Source organism: Aedes aegypti, chromosome 2 (genome assembly GCF_002204515.2).
Source record: "Aedes aegypti strain LVP_AGWG chromosome 2, AaegL5.0 Primary Assembly, whole genome shotgun sequence".
Classification (NCBI taxonomy): Eukaryota; Metazoa; Arthropoda; class Insecta; order Diptera; family Culicidae; genus Aedes; species Aedes aegypti.
The window spans coordinates 81,999,272-82,021,642 of NC_035108.1; the positions used below are offsets into that span (position 1 = coordinate 81,999,272).

Sequence of the window (22,371 nt, forward strand, 5' to 3'; positions counted from 1 at the left end):
ATTGCTCTATCGTTTGAAGAACACACGCCCTACAGTTATAAATAGCCCACAAATATGAATCAATGTTTGATGAAATTCATGAATATTCATCATTTATTTTGAGGACTGGGCAAGATACATACATATATACTCATTTATGTTTCTTAAATAATGTTAAAAACATTTAACATATGTTAACTTAAAATCCATACTGCTTCGCTATCAGTTATAATAGAATTTGATACATTTTTTCCGTCGAAGAAAATAAAGTTTCGAAATTGTAATTTTGTATGTATAACATTTACCGTTCCCTACCGAGTGAGCTAGGTTGTAATAAATTATTAGTTGTACCAAAACCATTCTTTTCTTGTTCTCGTTATCCAGCCTAGTAAAGTCAATACAACGTAGGAGAAGACATCTTGGCCGCTCGAAACAGTGATTCATAACTGGCACTGTGAATGAATCAAAGATATGGCGATTTTAATATAATGCCATCTATCAAAAAACATGTAAAATTCTACCAACCTAGCCGAAGATTTATTATAACGAAATCTTGATTTCTTACCAAAATGTCCGAACATTTGAAAAAATGGAATTTTCGAAGATTTTTGTTGTTTTTAAATTTCCCCCACGCCGATGTACGCCGCCGCCACTCACACATGTCACTGATACGATGTTTGCAAATGCACAGGAAATCGTCAATATTTAATTCATTTTTCCGAACTTTCGTAACTTAATCTCACATTTCTCGCATAACTTCTGATCTCGCCCTAAAAGCCATTGGTAACTATGTGTGTAGCTCGTTGTTTCTGAGCATTTGAATGGATTTTCATGTTATTTAACAACGCTATGGGGAAGAAAGGATCATTATCTACCTGCCCGTGATGTTGGTTTGGATGCTTATTATTTCTTTTGCTCAGAAACAACGAGCTACACACGTGGCTACCAATGGCTTTTAGGGCGTTATCTCAGAGTATGCGAGATTTGATCACTTCATATCAAGGTCAAAATTTGTTTTCGTTTCAGCTGCAGATGTCATGCGACACGTAATTTCATCGCCAGATGAAAAGTAACGATACATAACATTGCAGAGGCTTGCAGCGGAAGACGCAAAGCATATTGAAAGGCGCAAAATCATTTCAGAAGCAAAAGTAACGCTATTTGGTACATTTATACCAGTGGTTCCTGAACTGCGGCCCGTGGGTCTTGGAATAGGATATGTGCGGCCGTTGATTTTATTAGTTATCAATCAATAATTACAGATCAAACAGAAGAATTCTACAGAGAAAGAGCGCAAATTGTGTAGAAAAGTAGTTTTACTATCGAGAAGTTCATTCAAATTGAATCTGTTAAAAAACGAAACAATTGTGTTCCCTATCTCAACAACCCTGCTACGTCCCTGACAACCGACCGACATGGAGTAAGTAGGATTATTACAACTATTTGTTATTCCTGTTTCAACCTCGATTTTTCACAAAAAAAAGACTGCATTGTCCATATTTTATTAATCGATAATTACACCGATAACCGATAAATGAAATATACAAATAGTTAGTTGGATAAAAACAACGAGTGCTGAAAAAATCGAATTTTGCAAGAAGTACCTTACAAAACTTTTTGCTATTACGAAAAATGCTGTTCAATCCTATTGTATCTAGAATCACAAACATGTATTAAAGATAATCCACGTGGACATCCATGCGTTGTACAGTTTCAATATTATTCAATCAGGTAGGCTATGATACATACACACTACGTGACTACGGCATAAAAATTAATATAATGTAGTACACGTGACTCTCACAAATTTTCACGCTTTATTGATAGATGAGTGAAAGTAACCAAGACTCAAAAGGTATTTGTGGACCATCCAGGAAAGATGATCTTGCAATTTATGACCAGATAAGATTTTTTTCTTTATCAGTATCATTCCAAACACTACATTCATTTCTTATATCTAGGTGTTTTGTGTTATTAGACAACACTATCATCCTAATTAGGTAAAACAAATTTAAGATTTTATTAACATTTTGTTAACAACATATTACATTTTATTTGCCGTAGCAGTTCAGATTTTTTACAGGTGAGTTGATTTCACCTGCTTATAAGAGAAAAAAAAATGTTTTCAATTTACTTAACCTAAAACCTAAACCCGCATTAATCGTGGCAATAGAAAATTGTAACGATTTTTGCCTGAAATTATGATTGATTTTATTTGACATTTGTTCCAATGTTTCAACATTGGATATACTATGTAACTCATTGGTACTATACCAGGGAGGAAGCCTCAGAATCATTTTCAAAATTTTATTTTGAATTCTCTGCTGAGCTTTTTTCCTGGTTACAACAGCTAGTCCATATTGGTACAGCATAAAACATGGCTGAAACTGAAAATTTGTTTGAATATCAAAAGCTTGTTCTTAAGACAAAGTTTTGATTTTCTATTAATAAGGGGATAGAGACATTTAACATATTTGTTACATTTGGCTTGAATGCCCTCAATGTGAGTTTTGAAAGTTAAATTCTTATCTAGCATGAGCCCTAGATACTTAACTTCATCGGACCAATTTATTGGAATCCCTCTCCTCGTAACAACATGTCTACTTGAAGGTTTCAAATAAAGAGCTTTTGGTTTATGTGGGAATATTATTAGTTGAGTTTTGGAAGCATTAGGAGCAATCTTCCCTTTTTGGCAAGTATGAAGAAAATATATCCAAACTTTTTTGATAGATGACACCCCAAGGAACAATTGGTAGGTTTTAAGATACTTACGTGTTTAATACAAGCTGCATAGCAGCAACCATTGCTGAACAAATTTTTAGTTGTTTCATTAATTGAATAAAATTAATTTCCGCTTATAAAAAAGCTGTTATTCCACTTGAAGTTTGTGTTTAGAATAGGAGCTGAATAAACCTCCGAAAATGCAAATATAGTAGCTTTTGTTCTACAACACATAAGAAGTTTAACAATTTACTGATTATAAGCTTCTAAAGGTTGTAGCCATCATTTAAGTAGAATATTGAACATTTCATTAACAACAAATCGTACAAAAGTTTTAGTGTCTAATACTTAATATATTGACCAGCATGATTAGTAAAACTTAAAAACAATGCGAATAACAGTACCATCAGTGCACCAGATTCCGCTCATTTAAGGGAAGTTATGTGTTCAAATGTTTATTATAAAATAACTATTGTGTCGATCAACACTATTTTTATATCACAGTGTAGCTCCAAGTAAAGCAACAAATAAGCCTTACAAAAAAGGTCACACCATGGCCAAATTTTCGAAAAATGGACAAAATATCCAAAAAAAAATTGGGTTGTATTCCTAATGTATTAAAATGTTCAACTTACTAATATTATTATTATTTATCTTAATTTGAGTGGCTTTTCGCCCTTGGTGAATTCGTCACTCACTTACTAATATATAAAAACATATTGTTTACAATAATAACTGATGCTTTTTCTATACAATTATTCAATTATGTTTAGAAAATATACTGACATAGGATTATTTTGAAAAACAAAGAGAGCACATTTACCATACAACTGATTGAAATATATTTTATATTTGTATAATGTTTACTAGATGGAAAAAGTACGACAAACAATTATAATATTAACCTAGTAAATTATTATACATTTAATAAATGAATTTTAGTATAGTTAGATGAACAATTCAATTAAAGTTTTAACAAGGTAAAACTTATGGAATTCGATTAATCATTTCAGACTGTTTTTACTTTGTGAACAAACTTTATTTTTGAGCAGCATTGACATAAATTTTCTCACTGTGAGCTGTAAATAGCCGTCTGAGTTCAGCTCGCATCAGTACTGAACAGCAGCAGAAGTAATGCGCTTATTCAGTTGTTGATCAGCATAGCACGTGTTGATTAGACATTGTTGAATAGAAGCTCAAGCAACAATCAGCTACAAGAGGTTTATATTGGGTACTGGAAGGCTGATATATCAATTCAAGGATGGCGCAGATGGTAAGGTATACCGCTGACGATGGGAAGGTCTCGAGTTTGAATCCCAGTATTCAGGTAATTATTAAAAGTGGTTATTAATTCATGGTAAAGGTATACACTGCATTTGATATATACAGTGTTAGCTATTTTTAGTCATTTATTTGTTTTCAATCAATGTTGTGGCAGTTGAATAAAAGCTGAGATGAATGCTTATAAAGCGATTTAATGAAGTCAATATACAACGACACGATTTATAACTTCTCCAAATTTGTGTGAACAACGCCTGAACAAAGGCTTCACTTGGAAATAATTAAAATGTTGTTAAACATTATGCTGAATTAAACTGCAATAATGTAGTTTGTTAAACTAGCGTTGTTAAATCAACAGTCCTTATTAAGCTAAGTGACACCTGAATAAACATCATTACAATATATACAGTCACTAAATGATAAGAAGCCTAATAATTTCGCCAGATTTGCTTGAACAATGTGTGCGTAGCAGCTGCAAAGTAATATAATAAAGCAACTATTCAGTATGTAGTTGTGAAAATTTGCTTAATAATATAAAATAGGCAAATGTTTCTTGGGACGCAGACTTCGTCCTTTGGCGGAGAGGCCTGTGTCATCCGAAAACAAGGATTTTTGACATCCCTGAGGTCAGATATTAAAATGTTGTATAATATTGGTCCCAGAATGCTGCCTTGGGAAACACCAGCTCTTACAGGAAGTCTTTCAGATCTGGAGTTCTGATAATTAACCTGAAGTGTACGATTTGACAGATAACTTTAAATTATTCTAACAATGTATGTTGGAAAATTATTTTTTTTTATAATTTTACAATCAAACCTTCATGCCAAACACTGTTGAATGCTTTTTCTATGTATAGAAGAGCAAGACCAGTAGAATATCCTTCAGATTTGTTGGAACGGATCAAATTTGTTACACGGAAAAGTTGATGAAATATCGAATGTCTATGGCGGAATCCGAACGTTCATTCATTGGCAAAAAATGAATTTTCGTTGATGTGGGCCATCATTCTGTTCAAAATAACCTTTTCAAAAAGTTTACTGATGGAGAAAAGCAAACTGATTGGACGATAGCTAGAAGCTTCTGCAGGATTTTAAATAAATTGGAAATTAAGTAAATTGGAACAACCTTAGCATTTCAGTGTATGTGTCTGGCTGTCGATTGTTGCTGTTAAAAATGATAAGCTACTTCCTGGAAGTTTCTTGATGAGGATGTAGAAAATTCCATCATCGCCAGGAGCTTTCATATTTTTGAATTTTTTAACAATAGTTCTCACCTCTTCCAAATTAGTCTCACAGGCATTTTTGAAAACGTTCTCTTGATTTAGAATATTTTCGAAGTCCTGAGTAACTTGATTTTTGTCATGACAACCTATCTCAAGTGATATTCCTCATGGCTCTGGTACGTTTCACTTGATCGTACCTAAGAGATTGCTGAGCTATAAATACTGGCTGCAGTAAGCGCAGGAGAGGAGACTTCCCGGACTGTGGACTGATTAACATATTATTTTATTCTTTATTTACAGGATATAAAAATTTTCAATTGGACTAGTAAGTCCTAAATTAAAATTGTGCGCACTTTCAAACTGAATATCAAGTTTTTGAGCTTTTTCGCAATTAGTTAGTAATAATTTGTTTTCCTCTTTCAGTGCCGGTATTGGCTTCTGAGGTTTTTTCAAAATTTTAGATAATTTCTAAAATGGCTTAGAGTTAGGGTCCAAATGAGAAATCCTATTTTCAAAATTTTTGTTTCTTAATTGTGCAAAACGTTTCTTGATTTCTTTCTGCAAAACCTGCCATATAATTTTCATAGCAGGATCGCGGGTGCGTTGAAATCGCCTGCTCCTTACGTTTTTACGACGGATCAAGAGTTTAAGATCATCGTCTATAATCACGGATTCAAATTTTACTTCACATTTTGGAATTGCAATGCTCCTGGCTTCAACAATGTAATTTGTTAAAGTTTCAAGAGCATTGTCAATATTAAGTTTTGTTTGTAAACAAATGTTAACATCAAGATTAGAGTCATATTTTACAACTTATTTTCGTAAGATAAAAGGTATCTCCAAACGGGATTAAGTTTTAGAAATGCATAGTCATCATGTTCTGGAAATTAAAAATGCGAAATTTTCATACAGGTATGTTTTTCAGGGAGAACACTCCTCAAATATTGTGATTTTCAAGAACCTCAAAACACAAACATCAACCAAACTATATTAAAACTTTCTCCAATCATAAAATCGTGTTTAACAATAGTTCGTAGAATTGAATAAACTAGTATGTAGAGGTATTTCCTATTAGTTTTGGTGTTCCATTCAGTAGTTATGATTGTTCAAAGCTTGAAAATAGCCCAAAAAAAAAAACAAATTTTCCAAATTGTCTGAAATTTTGACCAGTAGTTCATTTCGACAAGAAAAATCAAAATATTGGTTGACTGAGGAGTTTCCAGACATTTGAATGGGACTACTCTAGATGTTACGCTTATATGAGGAATCATGATTATGACTTCCAGGAGCCACGATTTTGGGTCCATGACCTAACCAAATTATGAATTTCATAACTTGTAAATCATGATTTGGGATCCAGCTTTTTTCCGTGTAGCATTCGAAGACATTTATAGTTAGACTCCTGCTCTAACCGAGATGGACTCATCAAAATCATTTGAGATTGTCTATTATTCTTGTTGCTTCAGTTCCTCCAACCATCCTCTAGTTATTGCAAGTTAAAAAAAAAAACATTTTGATTGTATCATTATGTTGGTACTGTTAAGGTTAATTGCAATGCATAGATGTACAGCATAAAAGTAACACTAGAGTGCATTGAACCAAAACTAAAGCAATAACACTTATTTGTATATAATCCTAGTCAATCAGAAAGTAAACATATGAAAAGTTATGAAACTCTAGAATGATTAAGTTGTAACATTTTCTAAATATCAAGGAGAAGGTTTTTAATTGAGGTGAATTTTTTGAACGGACCATTCCTCCTAGGGAAAAGTTTTTCAAATCGGGAGATACAAACGTGAGTGCGTGTTGGGGGTTTGGCATCTAAGTCCGAAAGAGGCATGGATTTGCGAAAAGAGATGTGTTCATAGTTAGTACTCGGATTCAGTTTGGCTTTCTATTCCGCAGAATCATAAGGTGTTCTGTAGCTTAGTTGGTCAAAGCGCCGGTCTAGCGTACAAGGAGTCGTGAGTTCGAGTCTCACTAGAACGGGTATTTTTTCGCAAATTCATGTCTCAATTTGTCAAACAAACATTCTGATTACAAGTTTCCAAAACTATGTTTCGTACATACTAGTAAATCTGGTATATGCCAGTAAAGGACAAACATTCATTTATGTTTACTGAATCTAGTTGATTTTTCCTCTAGAATATCCAAAAGCTCAGGTTAATGTTTTAATTATTCTTCGCGGCATGTATCCAGGATTTTCTTCAAAAGTAGTCCCTGGAATTTTTGCTGAATAACCCTCCCGCAGATACCTACAAGAATTCCACCAGGAATTCCCCACAAAATTGCGAAGGATCCATTCCAAAATCCCTTCACAAATTCTTTAAAAGGTTGTTGGAAAAATTTCACTACCATTTTCTTTAAAATTCCTCATGTAAGTTTTGAATTCACCTTATCACGAATTCTTCTTGAAAAACTTCTATGAACCCCAACCTACCTCAGATCATACCTCCTAAATCACCTCAAATATGTTTCCCTTAATGTTGCTTTTTAAAACTTTACCCAGAAAAGTTATTTCAAAAAGTTTCTGCAGAAACTTTCCTAATTATTTCGAATATACCTCCATCGCAAACTTGTTCCGTAGATAGGCCCGAACCCAAAATCGTGCCACTGGAGGTAATTTTTCATGTTAAATGATAGTAAGAACAGGTAAAAACTATCTATCTCTAACTATCTCGCAGTTGCATCTTGAGGCTTACTAAGGACACCAGAATGCCATGCTATTGTGGTAGTACCCACCACGTTAATTGAATATTTTATTAAATTATACACATTTGAGATGGAGCTTATCCATAAATAAAAAGAGCCACTTTTAAAATTCATTAATCGCATTGTTTATTTTTGGGGAGCACTTCGGGCTCTCTTTTCGTTTTTTAAAAGTCTTAATCCTACAATCCTACAGTCAAGCTCGTAACAAACTAATCAACAATGAATGTACGTTATTCGATTTCGAATCCGAGATTCTTCTCGGGTTTACAGTTTAAATTTTATGTCTCAGTTAAAAACGAACATTATCGACTTTCGTGGTCATTGGAGGGTGGCTGTGTGAGTACACCGCGCATTTGGGTTCTAATTACTGATCTGAAGAAATAAAAAATCTTTCACATTTATCACATTCTGGGCATATTGAGCGGATTGTATCCAGTTAGCTAAGTATTGGGAAACTTGTGTCCCGATAAAGAACTAAAGCATAGCTATTCGCAGCGAAGTAGTATTCTAAAACCATCTGGTGCTTTGCTTGTCGGTTTTGGTTAAAAGTGTCGACTAGACGTTTTTTTAAAAAGTGACGATTCTTAAAAATAAATAGAGTATTTTTCGGCGAGGAAATCTAATGAAACGTTCTAAAAACTAGAATTGCAACGGTGGAATTCAATGGTAGTACTCTTCGCCACCCTCTTCACCACCATAGGACACTTCACCACCTCCGTAGGTCTGCTCTTCGTGGCCACCGTACGAAGCTGGTTCCTCGTGTTGCTGCTCATGTGCCCTTGCGACCTGTTCCTGAGCTTCATGGGCCAATTTGGCCAGCTCTTCCTCGTGCAGTGGTTTTCCATCGATCAACACTTCAGCGTGAAATCCCGAGTGCTTGTTGGCGGTATACTTGACGACTCGCAGCTTACCGTCCGGCTGCTGAACCGTGTATTCGCCGTGCAATTCATCCTCGTGGCGGTGCTCCTTGCGGTTCTGCGAGACCTTGCTCTTGGGGTCCTCAACTCCGTACTCGAATTGGTAGTCCGGTTTGGCCACGTAATCGATGATGTGCCCATGTCCGTGCTTGTCGGCGATGTGTACTTCGTGGGCGGGGCCGCTAACCGGGCCGCTGAACTTGGCGTACGAGAATCCCGGCTGGTGATGCTCGTGGTGTTCCTCTTCAACGCCGTACTCGGCCACGGCCAACGACAGCAGGGTAGCGCAGATGATGGTCTGGAAGGAGGAAGAGCAGACAAAAAAATGTTGAAATAGGTATAGAGATCGTGTAAGTTATATAAAAAGTTCAACGCATCTCGCAAAGGCTTTGTACTCTGAGCCGAAACGTGACGGGATAGTACCATGACCCCACAGTTATGGATCAAATAGTGTGGAGTCCAACCTATGAAATTCAATAAAACGACATGGAAAACGTGAAATTGTAATTTAAATGCATGAATTGAATCGTTTCAAATTGGAACTTCGGTTAGTAAACTGTTTTTAGTGTAATATTTACATAGGATTGCATAGAAATTAAAAATTGTATCGGTTTCTGAAAACCATATTATGGATCAATTTTCATATTATGGATCAAATTGTGACATATTACGGATCAGTGCGCAAAATCAAGAGATTTTCAACTCAATGCATCTGTATCGAATGATTTGGCGAAAGTTAACAATGTGTCACTTATTACTGCACAAAATAGCAGTGTTAGAGCTGTAAACAAGGGTAAAATGTCCTTATTTTGTGATACTGCGTTGTAGTAACTGAGAAATGAACTGTTTTCGCTCCACATCAAGTTTTCCACCCATTTTTGTCTGCTAAAAAAATAAATTTACAAACCTTGATGTTTTATTAGTCTTATCCTTAGTGCGATTGTCCGAAAATGTCGAATCCAATGCTTAAAATGGAAGAAATCTACATTCTTTGGAAGTGATCCATAACCGTGGTAAACAATCATTTCCTGGACCATATTATGGATCACTAGTTAGAAGTGCTAATATTCGGTATTTAGAATCAACAATCAAGAAAAATGTTTTCCAAAGATGAATTCATACTTAATTGAAGCGAATGAGCATGGTTTATGCTATAACATTTGAATTTTACCACCTGTGGGAGCTTATGAATGCTGACGGAACTTCTTACAGAAAACGACCATATAATGATAGCTGTGTGGTACCAACTAAACATTTGTCAAATCCACCATTATTTAGTGGTTGAATGTTGTGCTTAACATTACAAATAGTTTATGTTTTGAGCGAGTTATCCGATGTTAAACGCCAAAGTGATCCGTCACTGTGGGTGATCCGTAACTATGTGGGCATGGTATTATTGATATGATATTATTGAAAGATGGAAGTAGAATTAAAATGGCGTTAAAGCAGAATACCAAGATGATACGATGCATAACTACAGCGGTACAGCGAATGAGAACGATGTGCCAACTCCTAGTATAGGTGGATAAGCCTTAGACAATAGAACAAATCTTTGAGTTATACACACTAGGAAAATCCTAATATTAAACTAATATTAAAGTTGAGGTAAGTCAATAAACTGACGCAATAAACCAGGTCACAAACTAGGAACAGACTTTTTTTGTGTCATAGCTGATGTAACGTCGAATTGATTCAGTTGATATAGTTTGTCTGGTATTTCTACATGATTAAAAGTGTTCTCTTCGAAAATTATAGCACATATCTTAATTTTAAATTAAAAAAGACATAAATTTATACGACGGTAACATATCAACGACCTACGCATTGTTGAAACATCAAGTTTGTTTACAAATCTTAGTCGGATTGAAATCATTAGATTTATGAACATTTCCTGTGTTTCGTGAAAAGTTTATGTAACAACTTTCTTCCTGCAACATTCAACCGTGTAAAGCTATGAGATGCAGTTACAAACTAAATTGGAGAAGAAAGTGTGACACAGCGAAACTGACGGAGGAAGGAAAAACTGACGGAGGAGGAAATTCGAACGACGGAAGAGGAGAATTAAGTATTTTTAATTTTATTGACGAGTGTTAATGGGATGGTAATAGCAGATAAATAAAGAGAAATATATGTTAAGAAAGTGTTTTTTTTCTTATTCTTTCCGGAAATTGGATGAATATGTGGGCAAATTCATTACAGATTGATTGAGGTTATGAACATGCACATTAAAATTACACGCATCATCTGTGAGGTTGTAAAATTGCAAAGTTCCTCCTTTCCATCATCGTGTGAAAATAAGATTAAACATAATTTTGTGTCATTTAGCTCGCTTTGATATGTCGGTGCTAAATGACACAAAATTACATGTAGTGTCAAATTCACCTGTTCATGAATTTCAGCAACAAAAATGCGATTCCAATCGTTTACTGTCTGCTTTATAATCTAAGGCTGTGAACCGTTTCACTGATTTGTTTAACTTTAAGTTGAAATTTAACGGTCCAATAGTTATTTCTCATCCGGTTCAAAAAACCTTGCTCTGGAACATTGTTAAACAGGACAGTTCAAAAGTTGTTTTCTGCTCCCAACAATTTGAGTAAATCAAAAATAAATCATTTGTCAACTGTGTTTTGATATACTACTTGCCTGTCACAATTCTAATATGTCGACCGTGAATTTTATTTTAACCATTTGAGGGGAATGTTAAACGAATCGGTGAAACTGTTCACAGCCTAAGTATACAAAGTTGGTCTTTTTCAGGGCTATAGATTATATAAAACGTGATGTTACTAGTCGCCACTGAGTGATATGATAGTTTTCAATAATTTATTATTTGGAACGCATAATTTTTAAATTACTTATGCACAACATTTATCTAATTCGGTTTGTCTCAAGTTCGGCAATAATCAATTGTGTTCTGGAGTATTTGTTAATTTGAAGAAAGAGTTCAACTGTACATCAATTTTGCCACTATTTTTAGCATGAATTTCTATTGTTTTCCATGTTTTTGAATTCTACTAAGATTTTTCTGAAAGTTCTGGAATTCATTCACAAATTTTGCCATAATGTTTTCAACAATCGAAAACCTCGATTATACCACAGAAATTTTAAGAAATGCTTCAAATATTTCGTTTTGCACCTCTGGGTCAAAATCTTTAATGCATTTTGTCCAATATGTTCCTCATGAACAGAAATTCCGCTTAAAATTCTATCAGAAGTTCGTTTTCTGGTGTTGTGTTTGATAAACATGTATTTAATAAACTGAAATCAGAAATATACAATAGTAGCATATACCAAGCTAAAATTCGTCTCGTAAAAAATAGAAGTGAAATCTCCAAAACGTCATCTTGTTGTCCATTTATGACAGCCCAGTCTCATCCCAGACAAATAACTGTTAAGAAATAATTCAAATTACTGAAGTTCTCTACTTTCAAAATTCACTCAATATGTAGATTAGTTAATATACACATAGAACGTAATATTTATGACTAATACTTACACTCCCGTGCATAAGTTTGGGTTCACCTCCTTAAAAACATGCAAAAGTGTTCAGTCCATATCTCTGTGATTACACGTTCAATTGAAACTCTCCCAGCCGCATTTGACAGGCAAAAAGTTATTCTTACTTCGTATGTATTTTTCCAAAAACATTCTTTTTACTTTGTATACTAAATTTTTACTTAAAGATGTGACATTTTTCACAAAAAATCCCACTGAAAAATCATATCTAATTTCCTCAGCATTGGATCGACCAAAATTTTAAATCAAAGTGTCATTAGAATTGTAATCTTATATTCTTTGAAGAGACCCCACGAAATTTTGGCGGAAAAATCTGGAAAGTATTCAAAATCAATGAAACAGTCAGTCAAGTCATCGTGCAAAAGTTTGGGTTCACCTCTCAGTATGGTCTATCGTGCAAAAGTTCAAGTTCAAGTTCAAATCAGCGAGGCAAAAGTTCTAGTAAAAAAAATTATATTGCCTAAAACTTATATAGTCCCTGGAAATTTAGCTAAAAATGCCTGATCGTGCGTGAAAAGTCAACAAAACTTTACGTTCCATCTTAGTTTTTGGAAAACTAACTATTTTTTTGTGTACAGTTAAGTGTGGCAAAAGTTCGAGTAGAGCAAGACACATTTGGAAATGTGCTGTTAGTAGACGTAAAAATTATAGTTTTCTGTTGAACTTTCATTGCATGGACCAAAATGAAAAGAAAATTTTATCGAATTTTATATGCAAAGGCGTTTTTGGTATTTAAATAATTTGGGTGCATTAATTTTTGCATAAACGCTTGGAAACCGTTTTTGGCCCATAATGAGGCAAAAGATATCAAAAATCCACGTTTTTACTAAGTTTTGCGAAAAACTGCTATTTTGGGCTATATTTTGGGTTTTAGGCAATTTTTTTATAAAAATTTAGTATGTATTTTTCTGCAAGCATAAGATTATGACAAGACTATAAAATATGAATTAGCAACTGAGAGTTTCGTAGAGATTGAAATAATTTGTTGTCACAGATATTTTTTCAAGTAGAAACGAAGCAAAAACAAATATTTCAAAATTGTAAGAAATTTAAGTGAATTTCAACAATTTTATAAATAACAAAAAAATCAAAATTAACGAATCTATGTAAGATTTGAAGTACCAGTTCTTATAAACTAGTGGTCCCGGCGAACTTTATCTTACCATCAAGTAGGTTGTTGATAAACGTCATGTACATAATCCGCCATACAAAGTGAAACAATAGTTTTCTCCCATTTTCCCGATTATTCCGAAGACTTTTCAATTTTTTTTCCTTGCACGATCACGTCACATCCTTTGTCGAGTACAACAGTGAAAAGCTTACGCCAATCCGTACATCCGATCTCAAAACATTTCGTGACATACAAACTCCACTCCATTTTCATCAACTAAGTTAATCACTCATATTCTTGTTTACGCTCCAATGCTCTTTCGATCGAAAATTATGTTGTATTACAGTTTACGTTCAAGTTGGCCATAGTTTCGAACAAATAGAATTCGAACGAATGTTGGATCCGCCATAAACAAGACTGAGTGTAAGTAAGTAACAAGAGCTCTGTTTTCATTGAGATGATGTTACATTTCGTCGGTGACTGACACTGTCATGTTTTTAAAAACGTTATTGACATGTTAAACGTTTAATACTTTTTTTTTCAGTACACACCCTAAATTGTAGGGTGTTTTATGTATTTTGAACAGAGCGTTACGTGTATATAATTTGGCCACCTCCATTTGATTTTACCGTAAATGGCCAAATTATATACGCGTAACGGTCTGTCCAAAATACTTTGAACACCCTATAATATGTATAAAATTTTCTTGGTTTATTTTTACAAACAGTCCTTAAAATTTAATGAAATTTTCTCGGAGACACTTTTCTAATCCAATGTTTTAAGTTATCTTCTTCTTTATCTGGGTTTACTTCCACAGCCTGATTCTCTGCTTAATGTTCTTATGAAACATTAATTGAGAGCTTTCTTTGCTGACACTGCGGAACCCGTTTTTGTCTCAAGCATCAAAATACCACTACAGGGTGTCCGCAAATTATCCGAACAGCATAATACGGGAAAGATGATCTCGCATTAAAAACAATAACAAATCAATGTCCATGTACCTTTTAGAATATATCTATATGTTTACACAAAATACAACTTTAGAAAATTTTGAAATGATTGCTTGTTACTGAGATAGGCCAATTGAATTTTTTTGAAGACGTTTTTCCTGAGGGCCGCTAGTCATACTGGAGATTTGTTATCCCTAAAATCTAAAAGAGATGAATCCAAATGCCCTATTATTATTTGAAGTATCCTACAACTTAATGGCTTCAAGTTAAACTGGAAATAGAAAATTATACGGTTCAAATCCAGTGGTTTCTATGAACATTTCTCTTCCGTCATAGATCACGAAAAACATCTCCCTTTAAGACACCTCAATGCATTTGGCTTGGTTTCGCAAATATTTGAAATAGGAAATGTGTCAAACTTACTTCTTAAGAATATAATAAGCCAATTATTAAAACCATGCAAGATTTTTGAATTTATTATGCTTGATTGTGTTGAGCCATGTCTTCAAAGTTTGTACGGATAATTTGCGGACACCCTGTATTCACTCAATTAAGGATTGCTGAATCCAATGCCGTTTTCAAAAATATCATAGTACGTCTAGTTTTTGAAATATTGACTGATGAAAATGCAAAATTTTACTATTTCAGCCAACTTGTATGCAAGTTTGCTAGCTTGTATGGTAATTTATTCGCTTGATTTGCCACAGAATTCAAACTTCATGTGTTTAAAAATTATTATCAACAAGTATTATTGTTATCATTATCTGTCAAAGGATACAAACTCTAGTGGAATTAAATGGTATAGTACTAAATTCAGTTTTTTTTCAAAAAAAGATGTTGGTCTAAAGTGCCTTCAGCAGTTCATAATAACATGTTCTAAACATTTTCTGAAGAACGCAATCACAAATTACCTCGAACAAAAAAAGTTTAATTAAAAATTAAAGCCGTAGCGGTAGGAGCAGCTTTTCAATGAAGATGCAAAACTCAATTTCTCTGCAAATATCATACGTCTAAAATTAACAAGAACAGAGAAAAAAGTTTTTCTTGCCAAATTGTCAATTCGGATCATTCTACACTAAATAACCCAGCTGTAACCTTTGCGTACCAGACTTACATTTTAGACGATTTCCAAATCTTCAAATGGACGTCTTGGATTTAAATTACAATGTCTGAAGTTGCAATGCAAGGCCATGTTTTGAATGTGTCTGGATACGAATGCGATACGGTGCAATCAAGAATCTCTGGTATATATTTTGGATTCTTATATATTTTGGACCCCCTGGGCAATTTTCATGAAAATTTCCCAGTTTAAATCAAATTAAACACAATTCGCATGGCATTTTGAAAAATTGGACTATTCCGCACTTGCATAACCCGTTTGTACATAGAACATGTTTTTATTTTATCTGAAATTAATTTAATTTAATCGGTTCATCCCAGCAACTGTTACAACAAGTCAGATTTTTTTCAAATGAAAACAAAAACTTTTTTCAAATTTCTGAACTAAAAGCATAGAACTTATTCGGTTTTCCATTGTCAATCGATTGATTAGACTATAGGCAAGCATATTGTACAACCAGTGTCGTGAACTTTGTCGCCAAACGATAAAAAATGTCGGGTGTCCAAAATATATACTTTTAGCGATCAAAATGTATTGGTGTGTCCAAAATAATGTAAAACAGTGCTTCACAATTCAATTATTTTCGGCGTTTTTTGGATCCTACATGACCGTATGGGCAATTTTATCTCGTAGAGGAAGTTTTCCTCTGCATTTTGGCATGTTCTTTGACTTGGTTGCGCTGTGCAATTAATTAATTGGGACAAAAAACTAAAATTACTTAGGGGGTTCAAAATACGACCGTTACCCTATTATGACGTCTATCGTGTGGTACACAAAAGGCCACTCAGCTAATAACTGAGTAAAGCATAGCAATGGTCAAAATAATTTCAAGTAAAAGAGGTTAACTACATTAAAAGTTTTCCATGAAATCCATGTTTGATTTCTTACACCCTGAATGCTCAAACTAAATTGATGATTAGATAATGTTTTAATCTCGATCACTATATCACTAGAAAATCTCTTCTGCCAACCATTTTAAACGTTGAGATGCACAAGAATTTATTTTATTTTCTGATAAGTATTCACATCAGTCCACATTAAGACACTGCACGTTTTGAAACAAGTAATGCCTCATTCAGTCCCAAAACATTCAGCATAGCATTTTGCATAATCACTCAGGAAAACACGTTACTTAAGATAATAAACTCTCACTGACTCCTTCCTTATTGCATCTCAGTCAATTATTACAAAAAACCAACATCCATCGCAATAACGCCGCCCATAAAGTGGTACAAATGTGCGCAGGCACACAGTCGGTAATTATCCGTTCACTTTTTCCTCGGTATATTCTTTCCATCCATGCTGCACTTGCATCGGAAAGCTAAATGTTTTCCCACACGGAAGTCCATTATCTTTTTTCTTCACTTTGCTCCTATCGTCGTCACTTTTTTGAGTGCTTTGCATTGTCTTATCAACTCTCACTTGCGAAAATTGCGAATCCAATATTCTAGTACTTCACAACCGCATTCACTTACTTTGAACAAGAACGCCATTTCTTCTTCTTTTCTTGCGGGGTGGCTCAGCTTAATCGGAGCGCTGACTATTGTTTCTACACCGATGGAAAACTCACGACTATGATTTGCGTAGGCACTAACAACAATATTTATAACCGGGGGCCGCGGTCGGCATTTCTCCACCATCGTCAGAGCGAAGTGCCCCTCCCGCATCGTACCAATGTACAGTGGCGCCACTCTGCGGCGATCCGCTTCAACCGCAAGGCTCAGGTTCGGTCAATCAAACACACAATAGCTAACACTGGGGATGGCGTAATTTGACAGACAGCGCGCGGTGGCCTAAACCGAAGGTACCCCAAGGCCCAGGCTGAGACGAAGCCCATCGAGGGGAGTTGGGTCCGGGGTCCAGGGTCCGAAACAAAATTGAAACAATGTAATCCGGGAGAAGCAGCGTGCGAAAAGAAAATGTGCGAAAATCAAGCTACTGTCGGCTGCACAGTGTTTCTTGAGGACTAAAATCGTGATCGAAATCGTTTTTTTCTCCGAATATTTGTATTTCTCGCTTAATTTATGATCGCGCCCTGAAAGCCATTGGAAACCAGGTGTGTAGTTTGTAGTTACTGAGCAAAGAAATGGATTTATACGCTATTTAACAATTTAACGAACAAGGGTACATCCTCCTATAGTCCCAGTGGTGGTAGTTTTTAGCTTACAAACAACGAGCTACACACTCTGTTATCAATAGCTTTTAGGGCGAGATCATAAGTTATGCGAGATTTGGATAAAGCTATATTATTATCAACAGAAATATTGGTCATTTCTTGTGAACGATCCCTCAAAGTAACTGCCTACACTTTTTATTAAATTTAGACACTGAAGAAGTCTGTTAGTCGCAGGCCTATCTTTCAATATAAGCAACATATTAGAGTTTAAAGGTATTTGCTCGCCTTACTAGTGATTTTAGTTTTTTTTTTTTTTTGCAAAAGTGAAGTGTTAAAGTTAAATTTGTAGTTTTTCTTTAAAATAAGTTTTTTTTTTGTTATATCCCTGTTTGCAAATTTATATAAACATGAATAATCATAATATTATTATAAAATTATTATATAAATGCTTAATATTGTTACTGTTTATGGTTTCGTGTTAACCTTTCTAATGCATTAAGAAAAAGTTACACATATGCATTAAGGGTAAAAAATCACCAATGACTTTGAAAAGCTCTCAAACATCCATTTTGAATCGATTTTTGTTCTTTAAGCTTTATATGAAAGTTATGAAAGCCTGGATATTTTTTGTAGGTATGGCCATGTTGGACAGGGCACCTGGGACCTGTTTCAGAAGGAACTGGTTCATGTCTTATACAGGAGTTTATACGCATGTATAGTACGACTCTTCAAATTTCACGATATTTCATTCCGATTTACAAAATCATCAAGATGACTAAGAATTAGATTAGGCCAAATTTGGTCGGAATATTCCGGAACCAGAGAGCTTTCATTGCCATTGATCATTTTTTGCATGTGTATATCGTGTGGCAAGCACAAAGATACTATATGCCCACGGGAATAGAGAAAATTTCTAATACAAAAAGATCCTCGTCTCGAACCCACGACACTCAGCTTGGTCTTGCTGAATAACTACGCATTTACCGCTAAAGTTATCTGGACTATCACAGATGTCGGACAACAAACATGAAATTCTTTTTTTTTATTTCTGGCGTTACGTCCCAATCGAATAGATCCTGCCTATCAACTCAGTGTTCTTCCTCCATATTATACCCCCAGTTATTTACTAAGAGCATTTTTGGCTAATTGATCATTTTTGCTCGTGTATATCGAAGATACTCTATGCCCCGGGCAGTCGACCAAATTTTCAACTCGAAAAGATCCACGACCGGAGGTCTTGTTGAAAAGTTGTGCGTTTATCGCTATGGTTATCTAGGCCTCAAACCTAAATATCCCATAATATCCCGAACCGTTCCGTTGCGGTCACATTAAAAAAAAATTATGATATGAATCGGCATCATTTGACAACAAGCGAAATTACGTATTATCTCTGACGAATTCGAACTTCTTACCGCAATTGCAATGTCGACCCCAGTTCGAATAGAGTACACACTCAAACAGAGTGTGAGAGTTCGGTAAATAAAATCAACGAACTTGATCTGTAATTCACTAAATTACAGATGTTTCTGTAATCGAGCAGTTTTTGACAGCAAAACTGCTGAATTTCGGTAAATTGACGTAAATCTGCCATCATTTTTACTGAGGCATCTGTGATTCGTCAGTATTACCGACAACGGTGAAGCATTCAACCGATGTTTCGGTAATCAACCTGTTAGTTTACCGAAATCGGTAAACCCGTAAATTGCCAACATCATGCTGTTGTGTGTTTTTTTTTCTAGTGGGCCTTTGCCAACATTTTGTGTAGAACTATTACGATGAAGGTAAGAATGGTAGTTTTTGATTGATTTATAAAGTAACAAGAAAAAATATTTGCAGTACGACTTCTAAGAACCGCCATGCACTAGCATCTTAGTCCAGTTTTGTCCGTCCCGTAGCGTGGTAGCGACGCAGCTAGCTTTCCCCAAAAACAACGACGGCTCCTTCATCAGACTTGCTTGGTTCGTGACCTATCCGTGTCATCAAACGTGAATAAATATCTACAATTATTGTGTAATCATGGCGATGCAATAAAAATTATGGATGATAATGTATGATTTTGTCTATGTTTTTGATATTACTGATAAAATTCAGGAAAAAGAACGGCTCATGGATTACATTTTTTCAGTAAAAATTACCGAACAGTTGGTAGTTTTGACAGATGCGCTCGAAATTACGGTAATCGGTTCGTTTACCGAACTGATTACCGACCGTTCAGCTGTTGAGATTTTGGTAAATAAACTACCGACTTCGGTGATTTGAGCTAAGTATGTACCAGGAAATCAACCTAGAGTTTCTTCAGGAAACATCCAGAGATTCCTTCAAGTATTCCTCTTGAAATATATTCAAGAATATCTCCAGAGATTCCTCAAAGAATTCCTTCTAAGATCCCTCCGCAGATTTTACCAGAAATTTCTCGAATGTAATGTGTATAATAATCCTTACAGCGTTTTCTCCAGAGATTCTACTAGCATTTTCACCAGATATTCCTCTAGGTATTCTTTCAAGAATTTGAAGTAATCTAAATAAGAAAAATCTCTACAGTAATTCTCTTAGAGATTTCGCGAAGAATTCTTCCAGGAATGCCTCTGCAGTAATTTCTTCAAACTTCCCGCCAGTAAAATCTTTACAGGGATTTCCATAGAAAGTTCCAAAGACTCTTCAAGGGATTTCTCCACGGTTTTGTCAGGAGATTTTTCAAGCGGTTTATCCTGATATTCTTTTAGAGATTCATCTGGTCAATCTTCCAGAGACTGTAGGACATATGTAGAAAAATATCTACAGACATTCCTGCAAAGATATCTTCACGGGTCTCTCAAAAAATACCTTCAGTGATAACACAAGGGTACTCTTTTCAAGGATTAGGGTAAAAATCTAGTCTTCGCTCCCCAAGAAATTTGCACTAATCTTTGCCCCTTCATACAAAAAAGTTTAAATTTGTATGAAAGGGGGCGAAAACTAAAGCAGGGCGAAGACTAATACATCTACCCTACTCCAAAAATTCTTCCATGGGTTTCTTCAAGGATACTTGCAGGGATATCTTCTCTCGAGATTCCTCCAGGAATTATACCAGACATATAATTAGGGATTCCCCCTGGGATCACTTCCGGAATTCTATCAGAAATTTCTCCATGGAGGGTTTCTACCAGCAATTTCTTCAGGGATTCTACAAGAAATAACTTCACGAAATACTCAAGGCATTCCTCATGAGTATCTCTCAGAGATATCAACAAGCAGATCACTAGATGTGTTACTGCAGGGCTTTTTTTTTAAATACACGTTAACGCTTCCAGTGGACGATTTATCCTGTGAAAGAAGCACAACACTAGACTACGTACTAGCATGCAACGCCCAGTGCAGTGCACAGTGGGCCAGGAACAGAATTTAGTCAGACAAAACCTCTAGCGCTTTCGTAGCGCATTTTTTCCAATTGATGTCTTCGGAGACTTAACTTGGAATTATTTTTTCTTTAATTTGATGATAAAAGTTAGTTGGAAATTTCGCCGCATAGGGGGCGCAGCGATTCAAACTTTCTTGTTTCGCGCCCTAGAGCTTTCGCGTCTAAGGCAAAGTTTTAGAACACTTTTAAAAATACGACAAATTGTCGAAGATATAATATTCTAAGATTTCAAATAACAAAGTTATGGTAAAAATTGTGAAAAAAAAATTTTACGTTTATTGTATTGTTAACGTCAAAATCGTGAAATGTTTCATTTTAAACACCATTCGTCAATCAAATTCGATAACATGCATGAGCCGTACGAAAAAAAATCTTGTTGTTATTTGAAAAAAATAATCTTCGAACAAATTATTGTAAAAATATCATTATTTTTAATAATACATTACCTAAATAGTACTCAAAAAGTTGCAACTTTTGGCAAAACTTACCATTGTTCCGAAATACGCCATATTTAATCTACCAAATGTCAAAGTTTGACGGATATACATACATTTTGATATATTTGGGATGTCATAATTCAAAATAATCACCTTTTTTATATGAAAAGAATAGATTGATTGTTGTTTTCTTATATAGCTCATTAAATTGTTAAATTTGCATACATTCTGTGAATTGTGATTAAAGTAGACGAAAACTGTCTCATCATGGTCATCACAGGGTATGAAAAATAAAATATAGTAGGCCACAGCTAAGTTCCAATTGGGCTGCTGCTGAAGGAGTCACAAGAGACAATTAAGGTTTCCCCAGTGAAGCTAAACGTTTGGAAAAACCTACATGAGACCTTGCCGAAAAATTCATGTAGGTTTTCCAAACAATATTTTCTGAAGAATTACTGATCAAATTCTGAGTGCTTAGAGGTATCCCAGAAATAAATAAATGAATTCCTGACGTTATGGATCAAATAAAATTAATTGTGAAAGATATATTAAAGGAATACCCAGTGGAATTTTCGAAGGAATTCGAAGGTACTGTTGGAGAAATTTACCAAAGGAAGTCCTTCGAAGAAACCAAGAACATTAAGCTCATTAGCGAGTAATGATATCTATCAACACCGCTACATATGCAAATCGATTAAAAACACTTTTACATCCTTACACTATACATCCGCATCATGAAAATGTACGATGTCTAAAAATACATGAAAAATACGAGATTTGTTAAACTATGATTATTGCGACATATATTAAATCCGAATCTATGACAAAAGGTCGAAAGACAAATTGTCGAAAGGACAGAAGATCGAAAAACAAAAGCTCGAAAGGACAAATG

At 34.9% G+C, this 22,371-nt stretch overlaps 1 protein-coding gene across 1 annotated transcript; it reads right to left on the minus strand.

Annotated features, from left to right (window-relative positions):
- Positions 1 to 8,022: 8,022 nt before the first annotated feature.
- Positions 8,023 to 17,097, minus strand: LOC5579980 (cuticle protein). The gene is made up of 2 exons (XM_001658557.2): positions 17,005 to 17,097; positions 8,023 to 9,130 (listed from the first exon to the last, which is right to left on the minus strand). The coding sequence occupies exons 1-2, from the start codon at positions 17,020 to 17,022 to the stop codon at positions 8,576 to 8,578; spliced, it is 573 nt and encodes a 190-aa protein (XP_001658607.2). The 5' UTR covers positions 17,023 to 17,097; the 3' UTR covers positions 8,023 to 8,575.
- Positions 17,098 to 22,371: the final 5,274 nt, after the last annotated feature.